Here is a 19,902-nt window from a genome sequence, read left to right on the forward strand (position 1 = left end):
TAAATAGAAATCAGGAGCATTTCTCGCGAGCAAAGTTCAGACTTTCTCTGATTTGTTGCTTCCCAATTACCGCCATGGCATTTTTCCGCGTGTCAAAACATATTGACTTTTGACTTTGTTTTTCTCATGCAGTACTGCGAGTGCCTTGTAATTAACCAGTTGACAACTTTATTCAATTTATTTTTTTTAATGACAAGTTGTAGTAAAAGCGTAAAAGAAGTGGTGAATGTGCTCTGTTTTGTGAAAAATGGATAGAACTGTACTTCTTTATTGAAATTAATGACAAGTGCATTTGTATTATTTGTAACGAACATGTTGCAGTTTACAAAAAAATATAATCTTGAACGACATTATTTGAGTAAGCATAAGAAATATGAAAATTTATTAGGATCAGAACGTTTAGATAAGACAGCGACTTTGAAAGAAAATATAATCAAAAGCCAATCTCTTTTTAGAAAGCTTATTCAGGAAGGACCATCTATAACTCAAGCTAGTTATGTGTTGTGTGAACAAATTGCTAAAAAACCTTAAACCCCATAATGAAGGTGAGTTTGAGAAAGATTGCATCCTTACTGAAGTCGATATTTTATGTCCAGAAAAACTGAGTTTGTTTAAAAATATTAGCCTATCAAGAAGAACTGTTTCTGACCATATTAAAGATATCACTGATGGCATCCAATCTTCTTTGAAAGTAGATTCAACAGAATTTGTGTTTTGCTCATTAGTCATCAATGAGATTACTGATCTCTCAAATACTGCACAAATGGCTATATTTATACGCGGAATAACTACAGATTTCAATATACGAGAAGAATTTCTTGCTTTAAAATCAATGAAGGGAGCCAACTAAAGGTGAAGATTTATTTGAAATGGTCAATTCAGCATTAACCACCTTATTTACCGTTTGAAAAACTGAGTGGTCTCGCTATAGATGGTGCTCCATCCATGGTAGGTCGTGAAAAAGGGCTCGTGGCTCTGATTAAGAAAGAATTTAAGAAACGCCAATTGAACCCAAATACTTTAATTGCGTGCCACTGCTTCATTCATATGGAAAATCTATGTGCAAAATCACTCAAGATGAACAGCGTCATGAATGTAGTAACAAAGGCCATTAATTTGATAAAACGTAAAGGGTTGAACAACAGGGAATTCAAAGAATTTTTGCAAGATCTTGAAGCCCAATATGGGGACTTATTGTACCATTGTGAAGGTAGGTGGTTAAGTACAGCTCAAACGCTCAAGCGATTTTATGAACTTAAAGACGAAGTGAAAATTTTCTTGGACATTAAAGGTGTCCCAATTAAAGAATTGTAAGATGAAAAGTTTCAAACTGATTTAGCATTTTTAATAGACATACCTAGTCATTTGAATAATCTAAATTTGAAATTACAAGGCTCAATCAGCTAATGACCTCTTTGCTCACTCATATCAAGAAAACTTTGAATCGATGCTTCAATTATTTCTTACCCAACTGAAAAAAAAACGCTTTACACATTTTCCAAAATTAAGAGAACACAATCCAAAATCAACAAGTGAGTATGTTGATGAGTATCAAAGTGTTTTGAATCAATTTCAAGGGAGATATGAAGATATAAAAAATCAAAGAATTGAGTTAATATATTTGAAAAACCTTTTGATATACGCCCTGAGGAAGCTTCCGATTTCTCGCAATTAGAGTTCATTGATTTGCAGTGTGATAACACTTTGAGATCAAAATATAGTAATCTGCCTATATTGAACTTTTACAAATCTATTGATTCTGAGAAATTCCCTTCTTTAAAAAATAACGCCTTGAAAATAGCTTCTCAGTTTTACTACTTATCAATGTGCGCAAGTTTTTTCAAAATTAAGTCTGGAAAAAAATCGCCTTCGTACAAGACTCACTGACGAAAACCTCGCCAATGAACAGTCTCATCAATGAGCCAATGAGCAGTCTCATCAATGAGCCAATGAGCAGTCTCATCAAGGGCGGCTAATATTTCTAAGCTTTCACAAAAAAAAAAAAAAAAACAGTTTCAGCCTTCTCACTAAAAAAGTTTAAGTTTAAAGGTAAGCGTCATTAACTTTGATGAAATATATTGCTATGCTGTTATTGCTTTAATAAAGTTCTCAGTCAAAATAAAATAAATATCACTTTTTAAATAAATTAAATATAGCCTTTGCTTGATTGTTATAATTATATGTCTACACAATTGTAATTAAAAGATAATAATAATAATAATAATAATAATAATAATAATAATAATAATAATAATAATAATAATAATAATAATAATATTATTATTATTATTATTATTATTATTATTATTATTATTATTATTATTATTATTATTATTATTATTATTATTATTATTATTCGTAGATTAATGATAATAATTTTATTATTTTAGAAATCTTTTGACAGTTAATCCATCACTGATCTTCTCTATTTTTTTTTTTTTTTAAATCCCTCATTAGCTCATATTCAGTTGAAAATCTCTTATGGAGATTTCTTTCTTTTTAGACGAATTTGGTATCAGGGAAAATATCGCATAGATCTTTTAACTAAATAGGCGCTATCAGAGTAATTGAGTGATTCTTCCGTGATTCTTTCAACTACTTGATTTAAAGAATATTTCGCTTCAAATCATTAAAATATCAGGGCCCTAGCAACAAGCAATGCATTTTGCTGCCTTCGATATATTGGGAATTTAACATCCGAAGTATTCGCATCTATAAAGAAATATGAGATGAAAGAAATTAGGCAAACTTTTGTGGTGCAGTTCCTAAGTCAGGGAACTGCGTTATTCACGTTTTTCTAGTTTTTCATCAAATAAGGGACGACTAAATTAATATATATGTAGGTAGCGTTCAGTTTACTTAAACAAACAAAAACATAGATGCTGTATAAATTTGCAAATATTCCCATGTCAAGTAACCTCTACAGATTTCTTAGGTATTGCTAAGTTGCTCGCACCACCATAATGAGCTTTAATATTTACGAAAGAAATTCTAGGCACTCCAGACATTCATTAAAAGAAAGGCGGTTGCAATTACGGCTGGCTTCGGATAGTACAAAGTAATATTTTTTTTCCAAGATAGCCGTTATACTAAGGAGGTTTTATTTATCCTCAAAATTAATGAATGTTGTATCTACTTAAATGAAAAAGCTCACAGAATTTTATTATATTTTCGTTTTATGCTAAAATAATTGTTCTGTAGTTTTATAATAAATTATTATAATTTATTATAATCATTTATTATAATATCCTATAATATCCTAGACTAAAATATTATAAAATGATTTTAAATAAGTTAAAGATGCAAATAGTAAGAAACTATAAAAACAATAAATAAAGATATTGATTCATTGACCGTTGTTGACCATTTTCTGATTATGCATAATAAACTGAAACAAAAGTAATATATAAAATTGTGGTTTTTTTCGTTTATATTAGTCAATATTCATTTACTGATATTAAATATCATTATAATAAAAAACGTAATGTGATTGAAGAGAAAAAGAAGCAGAATAGGATCATTGCTTGCAAACACGAAAAAAAGGAAAACGCAAACAAGTATCGTCAACGACACACAACTGAATTACAATAAATAATTTCACGAGGTTTACGGTATACAGCTTCGAAAATTTACTTTATTTGTTTCCTTTCTTCCTTCAGCAGTCTTTCGTAGCAATTTCCACTTCGCTGTCTTTAAGGAGTGCAATGCATTTTCAATCCATTGTTCTTAATGTACAATGGATCCCTTTATAACAGCCAAGTGGAAATTCGGCCCCTGGCGTTTAGAGGAGCGGAAGGGAGCAGATTCAAATAAACGCTTAAACTCTACACACAAATGTTGCCTCTTTGTATATAGAATTTGCACAGCACTATCTGCTTGAGTTCCTTACCTTTGTATCAATTTCTCTAACGAGGTACTCATCAAGCCCGTTTATTTGAATTGCATTAGTAGAGAAACTCCAAAACCCTATAGTTGTTCTCTGTAAATGTCTGTCATGAATGAGAGAGTTATACTTTCTATGTTTAGTAACCTTAAATTCTTCCAAATATTAAAATACAACAAAACAGGCTTAATTCAAGAATTGCAGAATAGCGAACGATTACTTGTAGATCAGATAGTTTTATTATTCATTTATTTATTATTATTTTGAGTAGGAGGGGTGCGAATAAATTAATAGGTGACTTAAATCAAATATAATAAGAATTTATTTATTTTTTCCTTGTGTGTGTTTAGTGGTTAATTTCTCATTAACGTAAGATACATCGAAGCAGTGTGATCCAAACGTTACGCTTTTTTTGAAATCTCCATTAACAAAGGTGGAAAATTGTAATCTATTACTACTATGACAAGCCACGAATTTACGTATATCGGGTCCCTAATCTCTAATCTCCAAACATTGTCCTCTTCATGCCATTTCAATGTTTTCCAATAAGCATGGTATTGATATTGGAGGAGCGATATTAATTATATATATATCGCTTGATAACCCTCCCAAATGTCCATGTTATATTATGATTCAAATTCAAAGGCACTGTATGCTTGGATACCCACACCAACTTATTTATATACATGTATTCTACCTGATATGTTGCTTATTCTATTTATGATCTTTTGACTAGATCGTTTTTTTTCCCACTTACGTCTTATGTTGGAATATAATGAATAGCCACCGACACGGTAAAATGTATTTCTTTTCCTTTTTTTTTAATCAGTAAGCAGACTTGAAAAATATCAAAATTTATCGGAATTGAATTTCCTTGTGTTTATAAAAAATTGTATGTAGTACTGTAACGCTTAAGTATTAAAATCATCAGGTCCTATTTTCAAAAGACAAGTATTATTGCTTGTAATAAGCATTGAATTGCTGAATAAAACAGTGTAACATAGGTTCAATAAAAAAAATATAGACCCATAACATATTTACTTCGGCTGACATAAAAAAAATTGATTGTTTTTAATACAATACAACAAAACAAGCAAACTTTTTCTTTATTGCAAGTAAATCTGAATTTCATATTTCTGTTGGTTAAAGGACATTTTTGTTGATAACTGCAGTTTCTATTAACAAGAGAAGGACTTCAATATCAAAGATGGGGCTTGTATTCGTATATGTGACAGTTTCTGTAATAACTTTGGTCTAATGACAGCGAAGTACGAGAAAAAGGTGAGTTCAAAAGGCGAGTTTGAATTCCATCTATAACACTTCAGCTAAAATCAGCTAACACCTTTTATTCCCTAATAGGGAATATGCGAGGCTTTGGTACCCTATCTAGCTTTTGGAGACTGAGTGGGCAGTTCAATCTCCACCGGTCGCCAATTAGAGATATCTGGCTCATCTCTATCACTAATTATAGGCGGCTACTGATGAAGAGAGCAGCAAACAAGAGCCGCCATCTCTTGGTGCTGCCATCTCTTGGTGCCTAACTCTAACATGATATGTTATTGTCTGAAACAATGTGGGTACTACGGCCGATTTTCCTGAGTTTACGGAACGAAAAAAACGATATTTTCCGGGAGATAAAACTCGCTTGCCAGAGATCGACTAACTCGGGAACCAGTCGATGATAGGCTTAGAAAAAGTTCCTCCAGTTGGCGACTAGGCTTCAACCTAGGTCTAACTTCAAGCGGCCAAGCACAGAGGACGCTGAGGACGCAAGCGCCACTTCGACTGAGCTACACACACACACTTTGGAACATTTATAAAGTCTTTTTAGTACAATAAACCACGGTTTTAGCCAAGATAGGACATTGGTGATAAATGGTTCTTCCCACAAAACAAAAACCATAGCAGAAATTATAATAAGAAAAGATATGTTGTTTGTCCATAAACAGGTTGATCGGCTTAATATGTCAACGGGAAAGAAGATGACATGAAATGATCATCAGATTTCTGTGCTTTTGTTGAATTACACATTTAGCCCTTCATAATGTAGGCATGTCACATTAATAACCTCTAAGCCTCCAAGAATGTACTAAACGCCTTGCAAAAGTAAGGCATTTGTTTGTGCTATGCAGCAAGGAGAGCAATCTGGATAATAGATGCCGAATCTCTACACTCATTCCTGTCAGTTTTTCATAGACGTCACGTTTCTGCTTTATGTCTTGTCTTTGGGAATTGTTCTATAAAACTGGTCATCATCATTAATCCGTTTTGCTTTAAGCCCATAAAAAGATGAGCAACTTAGAGTCAACATACAGCAGTTCTTTTCGTGAAACTGGATGAGTCAATCTCGTCCTTAGTGAGTCCCCGTAGCCCAGGTGGTTTCGACGATACCCTTCTGTTAGAAAGATCTGACTTCGAATCTCGTCTACCACACGAAGTACCTGCTTTTAAACTGAAGGTGAGATAACCGAGCTCATAAGAAGATGGTAGAGTATTTCTCCTGGAAATATTATCGCTGGTAGGAGAGGATATATTAGGTTTTTCATCCGCAGTCAGGCAACCGGCCAGCAGAATATACTCAATTTACATAGGAAGTTTAGGTATCGGACTTAACCATCTTATTCTACAGTTATAGTTAAGAAATTCAAGAATAGTTGGAAGGTTGTTGGCGCTTAAGGGACCGATAGATTCAGCACGTGATCTCTTCTTCATTGGATATTGTAGCTCTTTTCAAAGATAGGATAAGATTTGAGTTCAGGTTCTGCAGCATCCTTTTTAAACCAATGTATTACCATTTTCTCCAACATTTCATTATAGCCTCCCAATATGATGATCAACATGAGCTGACGTATCTCCGCAAACTACACGTTGAATAGATCGTACTTTATTCTTATCAGATAATGTTGACAACACAGACTAACTAGAATCAATGTAACTTCGGCTGTCCATTTTTAAGAGAATCTGATAAGTATTTTACTTCAAACAAGGAAATGCATGACCACCCCTCAATACACATCCTCCACCATAAACACCACTTCCAATCATATTTAACACTGCTTGAAATACTCTAATAAATACCATTTATTTACTTTGTTTCCATACTAAAACACATCCATCTGAAAAGCATTTGTAGAATATTTGTTCTGCTTGTTATTTTTCTATCCCAAAGCTTTTCGATTTGGGCAAGTCAATAGTATTACTGGGGACGATGCTTGGGTTGCACACAGAAGCTTTTCCCTGGAAACCTTGCTCAAGGAATTTAGTAAGGAACTTGGCATTAATATCTACAATAAGCTACACTAGAACTATACAGGTAAAGAGCATTTGCTACTGAACAAATGAATGAAATCCACAACTAGTTTCATCTCTTTCTGTTTCCTTCATATCGGTACCTGTATAACTGTCTTTGAATGAAGTATGCCGCAATTAATCTTGAATGCCCTAACTATACTGAAACACACGAACTCTGACGAGAAATGCAACCTCTTGTAACATCATGTTCACGTAATTAATTCTATACCGTGCCTATTTTACAGTTTGTCATTCACTCTTGCATTTATAGACTACTGAGAAGTACTTGGATTGTTTACTAGAATGCAACCATAGATAAAAATATGGGAATCTACATAATTTTTGTAACACATTATCATTCTGGTGAATTTGAAATTCTGCTTCTGCGCAAAAGTAATTCAAAGTAGTCTCAGAAAGAATGGTATTTATCCTCAACTAATTTAAACTTCTGATATAGTAAATTGTTACCGTCCATTTTAAATATGTTTTGCAGAGTTCATAGATACTAGTAACTATATCTCTTCTTAATCAATTTTAACATAAGTGTATTTTTGACATCAAAACAAATGCCGATGATCTCGATTTAAGAATGACTTTTCTCAGAAACATTCGCAATATAAAGCATGGCCTATTGATTGGACGAGCTCTTTAGAATATTCCTTGTGGAAGTCTAATCCAATTAAAGACATTCCAAGTGCAGTGTCAGAGAATTTCGTTCCCGTTTCACTATTACTCCTACCCAATGGCTAGTTTTACAATGACATAATAACAATTATAGTTGATGAATTTGTACGAACTTTTTTTTATCACTGTGTATATTTTTAATAATTTCAAGCAATAAATTAAACATTATATTACAAGTTTTATTTTAATTTTATGGAATATATTACCAATAGGAAGTACACTAGGATTTTTTTCAAAAGTTGAGGCGAGTTTTATGGAATCATATCTGTTTCCTTTTCTTTTCTTTTTCTTTTTTATTTTTTGATAATAATAATTATTATTATTACACTCTATAGAGTTTCATGATCCATTTAAATAGAAATTTAGGCATTATTGCGTAGCATTAGAACAGATTTATACAGTCTGAAAGAGAGAGAGAGAGATTTCAGAATAATGCACTTCACCATGCACAGAACAATATGTATTGTGTTTGTGTGTTCATCGTCATTGTCCGTAGTAACTCCGCAATCTTGTTTAATTGAAACGCCTAAATAACCATCATGCTGTGTTTGCTTTCCATGGTTACTTCCTGGTTTTAAATTCTCGATTCCATAGATAATACTAGATATAATCGGCAGTCCCTTTCAGGAATGGAGATGATGATGACACACACACACACACACACACACACACACACACACACACACACACACACACACACACACACACACACACATAATCGTAAAGACGGTAATATATTATTATTATTATTATTATTATTATTATTATTATTATTATTATTATTATTATTATTATTATTATTATTATTATTATTATTATTATTATTATTAGGGCGCTGTGTAGGCATATGAACGGGAGCACGATGATATCGCTGCCCCCGTTTTTTATAGTTTTAAAGTGGTCAGAAAACTGAACAGAGAGGACCGCGGCCAACAACGAGCGAAGATCAAATGACGTCGCCATCTTTACAATCACGCCACAACTGCTCAAATGAAGAAAGGAAGTCATGAGGTGTACCAAATGCCTGGAGGATTTATCGTCCGACGAAAATCAAATAACCTGTACGAAATGCAGTAGGATTCTCCACTTAAAATGTGCCCGCTTTTCAGAAACAACCTGGCAACCTGGCGAGGAATGGAATTGTGTAATCTGTAGGAGGAACAAAGAAACGCACCAAAGGCAGCCACCTACGACACAGACAATTATACCAGAGGCAAAATCAGATGACGAACTGAACAGTCAAAAAATGCAGGCGAGTCCTATAATTTCCACTCTCTAAATATACTAATAGAAAACGGTCTAGATACCATAAAAGCCAGCTTAGTAGACCTTGTGGAAGAATTCTTTAATAAACAGAACGAACAAATAACAAAAAAATCTAGCGAATAGGAAGATTTGGTCAAACATAATAATTTAGCAGTGATAGAAGTGTTGCAAACGGTAAAAGACATTAAAATCAGCATTGGCGCACTAAATGACAGGCAACACAATTTGAGGAAAGAGACATCCGAACTCCGTCAAGAACTTCATTCGTTAAAACTACAATACGAACGTTTAAATCAGCAACAACATAAAGAAAATCTTATCATAAACTGTCTTCCTGAAACTGCACCTACAGAGAACCTCAGAGAGACGTAGTATTAAAATTAGGCCGTGCAATTGACATCCCCCTACAGATTAACGACATTGAGAAATCGGATTTCTAGGAAGAGCAAAAAACAAGGCTTGCCACGACCTACACCAGTCATAGTTCGTCTTACAAGCAAGTCCAAAAGAGACAATCTCATGAAAGCCAGCAGACAAAAAAAAACAGTTACCAAGGACTTGAACGCATTGCAAGACAACACACTAATCTACTTATCCGAATATTTAACACCATTCAACCAGAATGTGTTGTACCAAGCAAAAACAGAAAACAATTACCACTTTTTGTAGACCAGAGATGCCAAGATATTCATGAGGAAATCCAAACTTCAAAACCGATACAAATTAAAAGCAAAAGCTCAGAAGACATAGAAAGGCTGCCACAGTGAAAAAAAAGCCTCCTAATTACTTCAAAAAGAAGACGACAATAAAAATGAATGTGAACCACTTGATCTACCAAACATCAGCCTACTCCAACACAGCAATCAAATAAAAAAATAAAAATATATATATATCTAACCGGTGTCATCCTCAGATAAGCTCATTAAAAAGAGCTTCGAGGATGCAAGCAGACATTACATCTCAACCGAGATCAAAAAAAAAAAAAAAAACATTTACATTGAAGCGTTGTAGTTACAGCGGTTAAAAACATTAAAAAAGCAAACAAATGTGAAATATATAGAACTTACTGTTATACTATAAATGCTGGTAAAAATAAATGTAACCTTATCCGATTGCAAACTATAAATTACCATCATAGTAACTATTACTGAAAAAAATAATATATATATATATATGATATGTAAATATATGTAAATATGTATATATGTAAATGCTCAGTAAGTTAATGATAAAATGAATTACAGTGATACCCCGAAGTTACGCGGTAGGGGGGACCAACGAAAAGCGCGTAAGTCGGGATATAATTTTGCATGTAATTTATATATACAAACATACAATTGGACCAAGGTTTACAAAAACACGTATAGTTTTTAAGAAATTTAATCATAATTGTAGTTTTTCGTACATAAAAAAAGAAAGCTATTTCGATGTCGATGGTTTCATAAAATCTAATAGATTCGTCTGACGGCATAATGTCTTTTTCTTGTCATGCAAAATTTCTTCATAGCAAGCCAGTGATTTTTTTATTCCTTGCCTTGTGGCTACAATTCGTTCCTCGTTAGAATCTATGTCCTCCAAAATCTGTAAATTTTTTTAATTAAGCTGAGACCTTCTGTTAATTTTGCAATGGTCAAGTGCTTTTCTGGTAAAACTGGATCTGAGGTTTTGGTCTCTTCAGTAGCGAAGAGTCTCCGATATCGGAGACACCCCAAGAATCTCCGATAATCCTTACAGCATCTAAAACATTAAACGGTTTCCAAAACTCTTTAACAGACAGTTGCTCATTTTGCCTCATAGCTTCATTCAGACATGGAAACGAACGTCGTGTGTAGTACGCTTTGAATGTTTTTCTTTTCTTGCTAGCTGTAGAAGAATCGGACTTACTTCATTTGGGCGACATTATTATTATATATATATATATATATATATATATATATAAGGTTTAAGTAACCTTATATATATATATATAAGGTTTATATATATATTTTATATATATATATATATATATATATAAGGTTCATATATATATACATACACACGTGAATATATTGTATATATAACTAACATTGTATCTATGTATGTAATTTATCTGAGACATAATAAAATATTAATGTTAAAAAAAATTAGACTCTACAATTTTTTTATTATTATTATTATTATCTGAAACCCCCAGAGAGTCAATGACTCATCGAGGGAGACTGTAAATTACCCAACCCAGCTATCATACCTTCCCTTAAATTCATTTACACTAGATGCACTCACTACCCCTAAAGGTAAATTATTCCACTCACTCACTGCTCTCTGGGAGAAAACCATAGCTCTTACCAATTTCTTGAATAAGAATAACTTTAACTTCCATGGATGCCCCAGTGTTCTCTCGCCACCTTCCATATAACGAAAAATGTCATCATTTGAAATGCTATAACATCCATTCAAAACTTTATAGACCTCTGTCGTATCACCCCACTTTTTCCTATTAACCAGAGTCTGCAATCCACATACTCGCAATCTGTCCTCATAATCTAAATCTCATAATCTGGATATAATCTTTGTTACTCTTCTTTGCACCCTTTCCACAGTAATCCAGGTGTGGTCTTATCAAAGCCTTATAAAGAGGAAAAATTACTTCCTTATCCTTACATGTCAAGGTTCGCTTCAACATAGCAATTATCCTCCGAGTTATATTTCCTGAAATGTTGAATTTGCTGAAATCAACTGACTGACTCATCTGAATAGAAATCCAGGTATAGATCGATAGTATTCCTGGCACATTCAATCCAATGCGTTATATAATTTTAGTATAATAAAAATGCATCTGCTTTTCCATTAACTAGCTTGATAAAGTAACTTCCAGGCCATGAAATATTCATATTTATGGCCATTAAATTTTCTCTCAGTTTTGTTTTTCTAAAGAGCTTTATTTTCCTAATGGAAATTAACGATTTATGTATATTCGGTATGAAGTTTGTCCGGAATGTTCTAAGTATACAGTGTCGGTTTATTTTTTGTTGAAATTGTAAAGGAGACATTGCGAAGTATTGCATTCTGAGATCTTGTTATTCGAAAAGAGGACAATGACACTTTTACGATTGAAGATAAGAAAAAAAAAACTTTCGAAATTCCAGGAAGCCATTTGTCAGTGTAAGAATGAAAAGGAATGTAAAATACCAATAAAATAAGGAATGCAATCAGACAAAAGAGACTTTAAAGAGACAATATAACTTTCCGAAAATATTCCAATAACTAACGTATGGATTGGAGTAGAAAAAGCTTTTCAGTAAAAAAAAGAGATAAGTGCACTTGTCTCTGTTGTGTTCCTTTATTTTTTACTTATTTTTTAAGAAAAGAATAAGAATCACAAAATATAAAAAATACTCTCCAGAAATGATTATTTAAGAATTCGGCATTTGTAAGATTTTCTATTGTAAATATTTGAGTAAAATAATATTTCAAGTTTTATACCATTGAACAAACTGTATCATCTATTTTCGTAAAAGTTTTTGTTTTCACTGTAGTTATTTCATGTCTTTTTTTTTTTCGAATGAAAAGGAGGAATGGAATGTATTGTCATCAGCAAAGCTATGTATAGGATACGAAGTCTGCGAGAGCATGTCATTGATATACAAGCAGAAGTTAGTGCGTGAAAGAACAGAACCCTGGGGTACTCCTGCATTGGTTGGGAATCTGCTGAGAGTAAACAGTCCACCATGACATGTGCTGAGAGACCAATGAGAAAGTTGGCAATTTGGATGCAGAGTAGGAAAGGCAAACCATAAGATGGCAGTTTGTCAAGTGGGCCCTTGTGCAAATCAAATGCCTTTGAATGTCGAGGGCAACTACGTGAGTTTCTCCAAATTTCTCAATGACCTGAGTCCACAAGTGGGTGATAAAAGCAAGAAAATCAGCTGCAGATCGTGAGTGGTAGAATCTATACTGCTCATCACTAATTAATTGGTATGTATTTAGGTTGGTCAAGACGTTGGTTGTTGATCACCTTCTCCATAACTATAGAAATTACAGAAGTGAGAGAACTGGACGGTAGTTTTCGCTGGTTCACTTTATTACATTTCATTGGAATGGGCTGGATGTGGACCTGTGTCCATGTTATTGGGTAGATGCAAGTTGAATAAGATAGATTTAACAGGAGATAGAGGATAAGTGTTACTTCTACGGTAAACTGTTAGCACAATAGGTGAGATACCATGAGGAGCAGGTGACTTGTTTTTGTTTAGGTTATTAAGTATTCTTCGGATTTCTTTTTGTCGAAAGACTATGATAGATATGAAGGGAGCCTTTCTTAGTGGAGTGGAGGGAACTTTGTCCAGGTCATCAATGCAGGAATTGGAAGATAAGAACGATGTCAGTAAGTTAGACTTGTTTGTAGGTGATGTAACTACAGTACCATCAGGATGTGAGAGTGGTGGAAACCTGGTTAGGTAAAAGTTGCTCCCAATGGCTTTAACAAAGGACCAGAAGGAGCAACTGCCATTTGCACAGGAGGCGAGTTCGCAGCATTTGACCATTTCATACTTTGACTTGGACTTGGGGATAATTCTTTTGCAACTGTTGCCAGCTGCAGTATACACTGAGTGGGCAGCTGGAGTTTTGATCTTGAGCCATTCGAGATAAGCCGAGATTTTTTTTTCTTTTACAGCATTGGCAAACTTTTATGAAAACCAAGATTTGGATGGTCACTGAGAATGTGGGGTGGAATAGGGATAAAATCCTACATTACTGTGAAGATGATTTCTGTTATTCGGTCAGAACAGGTGTTTGGATCAGAAGAACTGAAGTAGTCGAACCTTGGGAAGGAGAAATGGAAGTCACGGAGGTGCTACCAGTTGGCATCCTTGTAGTGGCAGAGGTATTCTGGTAGAAAGATTGATGATCTGAGATAGGTTATTGCTGATGGCATACACCTCAGCATCTCTGCCTGCTTGATAGGTGAAACTGGAGAAGTAGAGCCAATATGGGTTGTGGACATCGAATTTCCCAAGAAGGATGACCTCACTCTTGGGATATTTCAACTGCAGAAAATCGAAATTTAGAGAAGGGGGAATTAGAAAAGTTTAGAGAAAATTAGAGAAAGAGAGTTAGTTGAAGAGGCCAGCGTGGTTGACAGAGTTTGGACAGCGACAGAGGAAGTATATGAATAGTGCAGGTTGATTTGGTAGTGAAAGTTTAAGCAAGAGCAGATAAACAATGGGGATTCAACTATTTACAGTCTCTGGCATGGTATGTCGATTATGATAAATGCACAAGTGCTGCCCTTGTGGCGGAAGGAGCTGTGTAATGTATTGTTTGGATAGCTGAGATGGACAGCAGCTGTTGAGGTTGCAAGTTTGGTTTCTGATAGAACAGTAGTTTTGGTTTAGATAACTGTATGCAGATCGTTTAAACTGATGTTCAGGCCACGGAATTTGGTGAAATGGATGTGGAAAAAACGTTTTGGTAAGTATTAGTATTGTGGTTTTTTTGGTTGGATTTTTTTTTGTTTTTTTATAGTTTTTTAAACTATTTTTTGTGGGAGAATTTTTGAGATCTGCAATAAAATCGCATTTCATTTGGTTGTGGTTTATTGTGTTTGGTGAGGAACAGGTAAAAACGAAGTGGGGCATGCATTTAGAGGTAACAGACTAGTAAACATACCGCCCACACAGTGAGAACTCTGTCTCCTGTCCATACCCGGCCTCAACAAAGTACGTGGTTGCAGGATTTGACGCCAGCTGATCGGGAATCCTCCAGGTCCTTTACCAACTGGCTCTCATGTACTATCCAGCGGCCGGCATGCGGAACCGTTTTACTGCTGATGGAAGTTTTTTCACTTGGCTATGCTAGCAATTATTTATTTGGTGTAATCCGTTATCCAAGTGTAAGCAAACAAAGTTTGGACCTGAAGTATTTTCAGGACTGGGACAACTCGTGGTTAAGGTGGAGTAAGTTCTGATCACTTGCCTTAGTATCTCCTATTTGTTTGCTTGAACTTGGATAAAGGATTAAATCAAATATATAATTGCTAGCATAGCCAAGTGAAAAAACTTCCATCAACTATCTGTGATCGAGAGAATTTTAATAATAAGGTGTTGACTCGTTTTGGCAACTGGTATATGGTGATATGACTATCTGCTTCACTTCCACCTTAGTGTCATCACCTCTGGGTCTGGCTCCCAATGAAGAGACCTCAATAAAGGTCGAAAACCAGCTGGTGGCTTGAATAATGATCGGCAATGTTGTAGCCCATGAAATTTTAACTGAGGCACGACTGTTTTTGTCACCCAGGTCCTGGGTGAGGGAGTAATGAATGGCAATGCTGTAGAGCATGAAGTTAACTGAGGCATGGCTGTTGCTGTTACCCTCAGATGAAATATCAGCGGCTATGCTCGGTGGTGCGGTGAGCCTGCCACGAGGTACAGCCAACGCTGAGAGTTCTTCTCAGTAGCAGGGTGAGCCTGTTACTGATGGGAACAACGCTGTCTTTTTAATTTACTCATTGTTGGGTGATCCGGGGTTATCTCATGAGTTTTTTGGAGAGGCAACCCAGCACTTAAACAGGGAAACGGGTTGGAAGCTTGGCTGATGAATGGCAATGCTGTAGCCCATGAAGTTTTAACTGAGGTTAACGGCTGTCGCTTTCACCCAAGTCCTGGGGGGGGGGGGGTGAATGGCAATGCTGTAGTCCATGAAGTTAACTGAGATACAGCTGTTGCTGCTACCCCCAGATGAAATATGAGGGGCTCTGCTCGGTGGTGGGATGAGTCTGCCACGGGATAGAGCCAACGCTCTATCCCGAATGGGGGAGGGTCCGAGTTCCCTGCATTGAGATTGGTATGTCATTGAGGATGTCACTCTCACTGCATGTGATAAGAGTGGGAAGGACAGAAACCGGAACTCTTGCTTTAGCGACCAAACATGACTGAAGCCACTTCAAGTCTCTAATAATTATAGTGGTGGTAGTGCATCGGGTAATGAAAAGCATCTACCACCTAGAGGTAGCATGCATGCATGCATGCATATATAAAAGTCTTTACGCGAGTGGACACACACAACATGAACTAAGACGAGACACGCAAACATGTGTGTGTGTGTGTGTGTGTGTGTCTAAGCAATTAAAATATTCTTTTCATAAACAGTGAATGCTGGAATAAGTGTTTGAATACTCACTGGTTTTTTTTATTAATTGAAATTTTAGTATGAATTCTGATCTTTGGTTGTAGTTCCTGAAAAGATTAACGTCATTACGTGTATACAACGTCATTACATAACGTCATAACGTCATGACCTATAACTGTGGAGGAATAAATATATTTATTTATTTATTTATAGCGTGTTTCTATTTTCCTTGTGCACTTTGGATTTTATGATTTAAATAGTCTGCAAATTGCAAGAGAGAGGGAATATATTCGTGTGTTTGCATATTTAATTATAGGAATGTTAACTTTCAACATATCCACAGTCATTTTGGAAATATAATGAAATGATTATTCCAGTTCAAGAATCGGTTAGACAGAGAGAGAGAAAGAGAGAGAGAGAGAGAGAGAGAGAGAGAGAGAGAGAGAGAGAGAGAGAGAGGAAAAAATCTAATGGGACAATTCTTGAGTAGGCGTTTGCTTTACTCTTCCGATCGATTTTCTGATTCCGGAAAAATCACATTTAAAAATTCTCGTACACTGCTGTCAAAGTTACAAGACGCCGCCATCTTGTCGAACGACTTTAGTTTCGACATATTATGATCGGCTCAATCCTGTAATAAAGTAATTGTGAAGCATATTGGCACATGTCTCACAACGTTCACAACACTTTCTTCAAAAAAAAAAAAGAATACACAAATTATTCGTATTTTCCTAGAGCACATCAGATGTGCTGTTTAGGAGAATCTCTTTTATATTTGTAGACTTCTTATGGTTTCTCTTTCCTCCTAATACGGTAATTATATCCGTAAACAAGTGACCATATCTTCAATTATAGGCCTAGTTGGCCGAGTTGTTAGTATATCCACCAACATGGTGGATATACTAACAACTGGATATACGATAGAGAGAAATGGTTTGAAAACATTCCATATTTAATGTCCATAGTAGGATTTCCGGACTATGGGAAAATAAATAAAAATAGAAAAAAATAAAATAAAAATATACTTCGCTCAGCTCACTCACAGTTATAGATTTACTACTTTTCGTAAGTTGGGGAGGTCACATAAACGAACAAAAAGATGAAAACTGAAGTCATTCAGTATAGAATAGGGTATGTTATCTTCAAATTACAAGAAAGAAATTAGAATAAATTAATTATTTACTAGCTTACGAAGTTATTAAAAATTCAAAATGCATGAGGGCTTTATCTATTCCCTGACTGTGGCGCTGCTGTTGCACATTGCCCTATACTTGTGTCGGTGTTTGTCGCTAAAGGGTATCTGCTTCTCCGCTAAATAATTAATTAAACGAAAACTAGCAGAACAGTATGTTTATGCAGCCCACCTGTTAGTATGACGTAAACTTCCCTGTGCGATTAAAGGGAATACTAAAATCATGTACTCAATTCGAACAACTGAGTCGTACAACTTTCAAGTTATACGACTTGGAGACATCATGGTTCAATGTCACCGTAATTTGATTAAAATACAGAGAAAGGGTAATTTGATAATAATTCGATATCGTTGCAGTAACTATTCCCGAATGATTATCACCCAATTGACTTTTGTTTAATTTAATTTTTATGGCACTATGAGAGATTGTCTAACTGCTAAGATCTTAATGCTGTAATTGTAAACTGTTTGATGAATAATAAGAAATTTATTAACATTGCATTTTAGTCTAGTGCTTTATAATGAAACTGTAGGAGTGGATTTCTGCAAACAAAGGCAAATACAACAAAATGGGCTTGAACTTGAGATAAACTAAGGCGGATGGCTACTAGAGTAAACAAAGGAAATTCGTGCTCATATTTTCGGACTGAAAGGTCATATAAACAGGTCGCAAAGAACTTACATTAGCCCCTCCAAAAAAGAACAAAATCTGAACTATACGATTATGACATATTCCGTATATTTGAATGATGCATTTATAACATTGTAATTGAGAGCATATTGGATCTTTGCCAACAGTGGAGAATTTTATTTACAGATAATTTATTACGGATCACGGTATTCACATACTGCGTAAATTCTTCGGAGATTCTTTTGAAAATCAGTTACTAGATCTCCATTTTTTCATCTTCTGCAAAAAAAAATAAATAAATAAATAAAAATAAAAAATAAAAAAATTACTAAACCGTACCTTACTGCGCATCATAAAGTAAGATATTGTTGGGAAAATCTAGTTTACCTTTTCGATATTTTTCAGATTTTCTGAGATAAATATAATAAAAGTTCAACTTATTGGTTATCTAGCTTAGAACAAGTTATTGTCTGAAAATCAACTATTCAGACGCAGCATTTGTAGACAAAAGTCTCATTGACGATGTTATTGTTAATAGCAAGGTTTTCTCCCTGGTGCAAGACACTAGAGTGTACAGAAGATATGAAATTGGAAGTGATCACCATTTAGTCTTGAGCATGATAAAATTGAATTTCATATTGAAAATAAGAACAAGAAAGTTTTAAAGCAAATATACAAACATTATTGAAGAAAAAAATAAAGATTTTGAGAACAGGGACCAAAAGTTTCAATTCACTGGCAAGCCCTGAAGAAAGCATTGATTGATTGATTGATTCAGCCAGAGAGGCATGTAGTGAGGTTATCTGTAAGGATAGAAACATCAGAACTCCATGTTGGATAGAGGAAGTTGAAGAGGCAATGAAGGAAAAGAATGAAATATATCAAAAGATCCTGGCATATCAGTCAGCTTATGCTGTTAGAGAATACAGAGACAAATCTAAGAAAGCTGAATTGTGTATAACTAGCTAACTAAAACTAAAAAAGTCATGGGAAGTCTTTGGTAAGAACATAAAAAATAAATATGAGGAAGGTGGTAAGATATTTTGGAGGTTGTTGAAGAAGCTCAGAAATGGAGGAAAGAGTGCTATAAAATAAATTAGAGATAATAAATGTTACATGAAAACTAGAGAAAAAGATTTATCCTTGAAGTATGGAGTAATTACTTCGAACAATGGCTAAATGGAACAATCAGGGAGATCATAGTGGTAAAAACATTGACCAAGCATGTAATCAGGAATACATATCCATACTTGAAGTAGAAAAAGCCATCAAAAGGTTGAAATGTGGAAAGGCAGCTGGAGTAGATGATATTCGACCAGAAATGCTTAAGTATGGAGGTGTAAAAATTTTACAGTGGCTGCATAGTACAGAAGACCATGACAGAGGGACGAATTCCAGGTGATTGGAGTAGAGCTCTGATAGTACCCATTAATAAAAAGGGAAATAAAACTGAATGTGAGAATTACAGAGGTATTTCCCTACTTGAAGAACAAGCTGTATTCAGGAGAATTTGAGACTGTCAGGATCAAATTTTCACTTTACGAAAATTGTTGAGAAATCGTGGGAATGAGAAATCAAAGTAGACAAAGATCTGTATTTAAGTTTTGTAGATATGAAAAGGCATATGAAAAGGTTCCAAGAGAAAAGCTATTCAAAACGCTACTGTTGTATGGTGTCAATAAGAGCATTATATCATGCAATACTTACTATTTATTTGAGGTGTAAGTTAGCAGATACAATTGAAGAAAGTACAGGAAAACGGTTAATGTTAAATCTGGTGATAGACAAGAATGTACATTATCCCCTCTGTTATTCATTATCTATATGGACCACATTGTGAAGGTA

At 34.7% G+C, this 19,902-nt stretch overlaps 1 protein-coding gene across 1 annotated transcript in view; it reads left to right on the plus strand.

The window, feature by feature from the left end:
- The first annotated feature begins 1,077 nt into the window (after positions 1 to 1,077).
- LOC150104174 (glutamate receptor 1-like) overlaps positions 1,078 to 19,902 on the plus strand; it is a 222,861-nt gene continuing 204,036 nt past the window's right edge. The window contains exon 1 of the mRNA XM_090396416.1: positions 1,078 to 1,210. Within this exon, the coding sequence (XP_090252542.1) occupies positions 1,078 to 1,210 (133 nt within the window). The remainder of the gene's footprint in view (positions 1,211 to 19,902) is intronic.

Source organism: Typopeltis vanoorti, chromosome 8, assembly GCF_054136105.1.
Source record: "Typopeltis vanoorti isolate ZY-2024b chromosome 8, IOZ_Tvanoo_1.0, whole genome shotgun sequence".
Classification (NCBI taxonomy): Eukaryota; Metazoa; Arthropoda; class Arachnida; order Uropygi; family Thelyphonidae; genus Typopeltis; species Typopeltis vanoorti.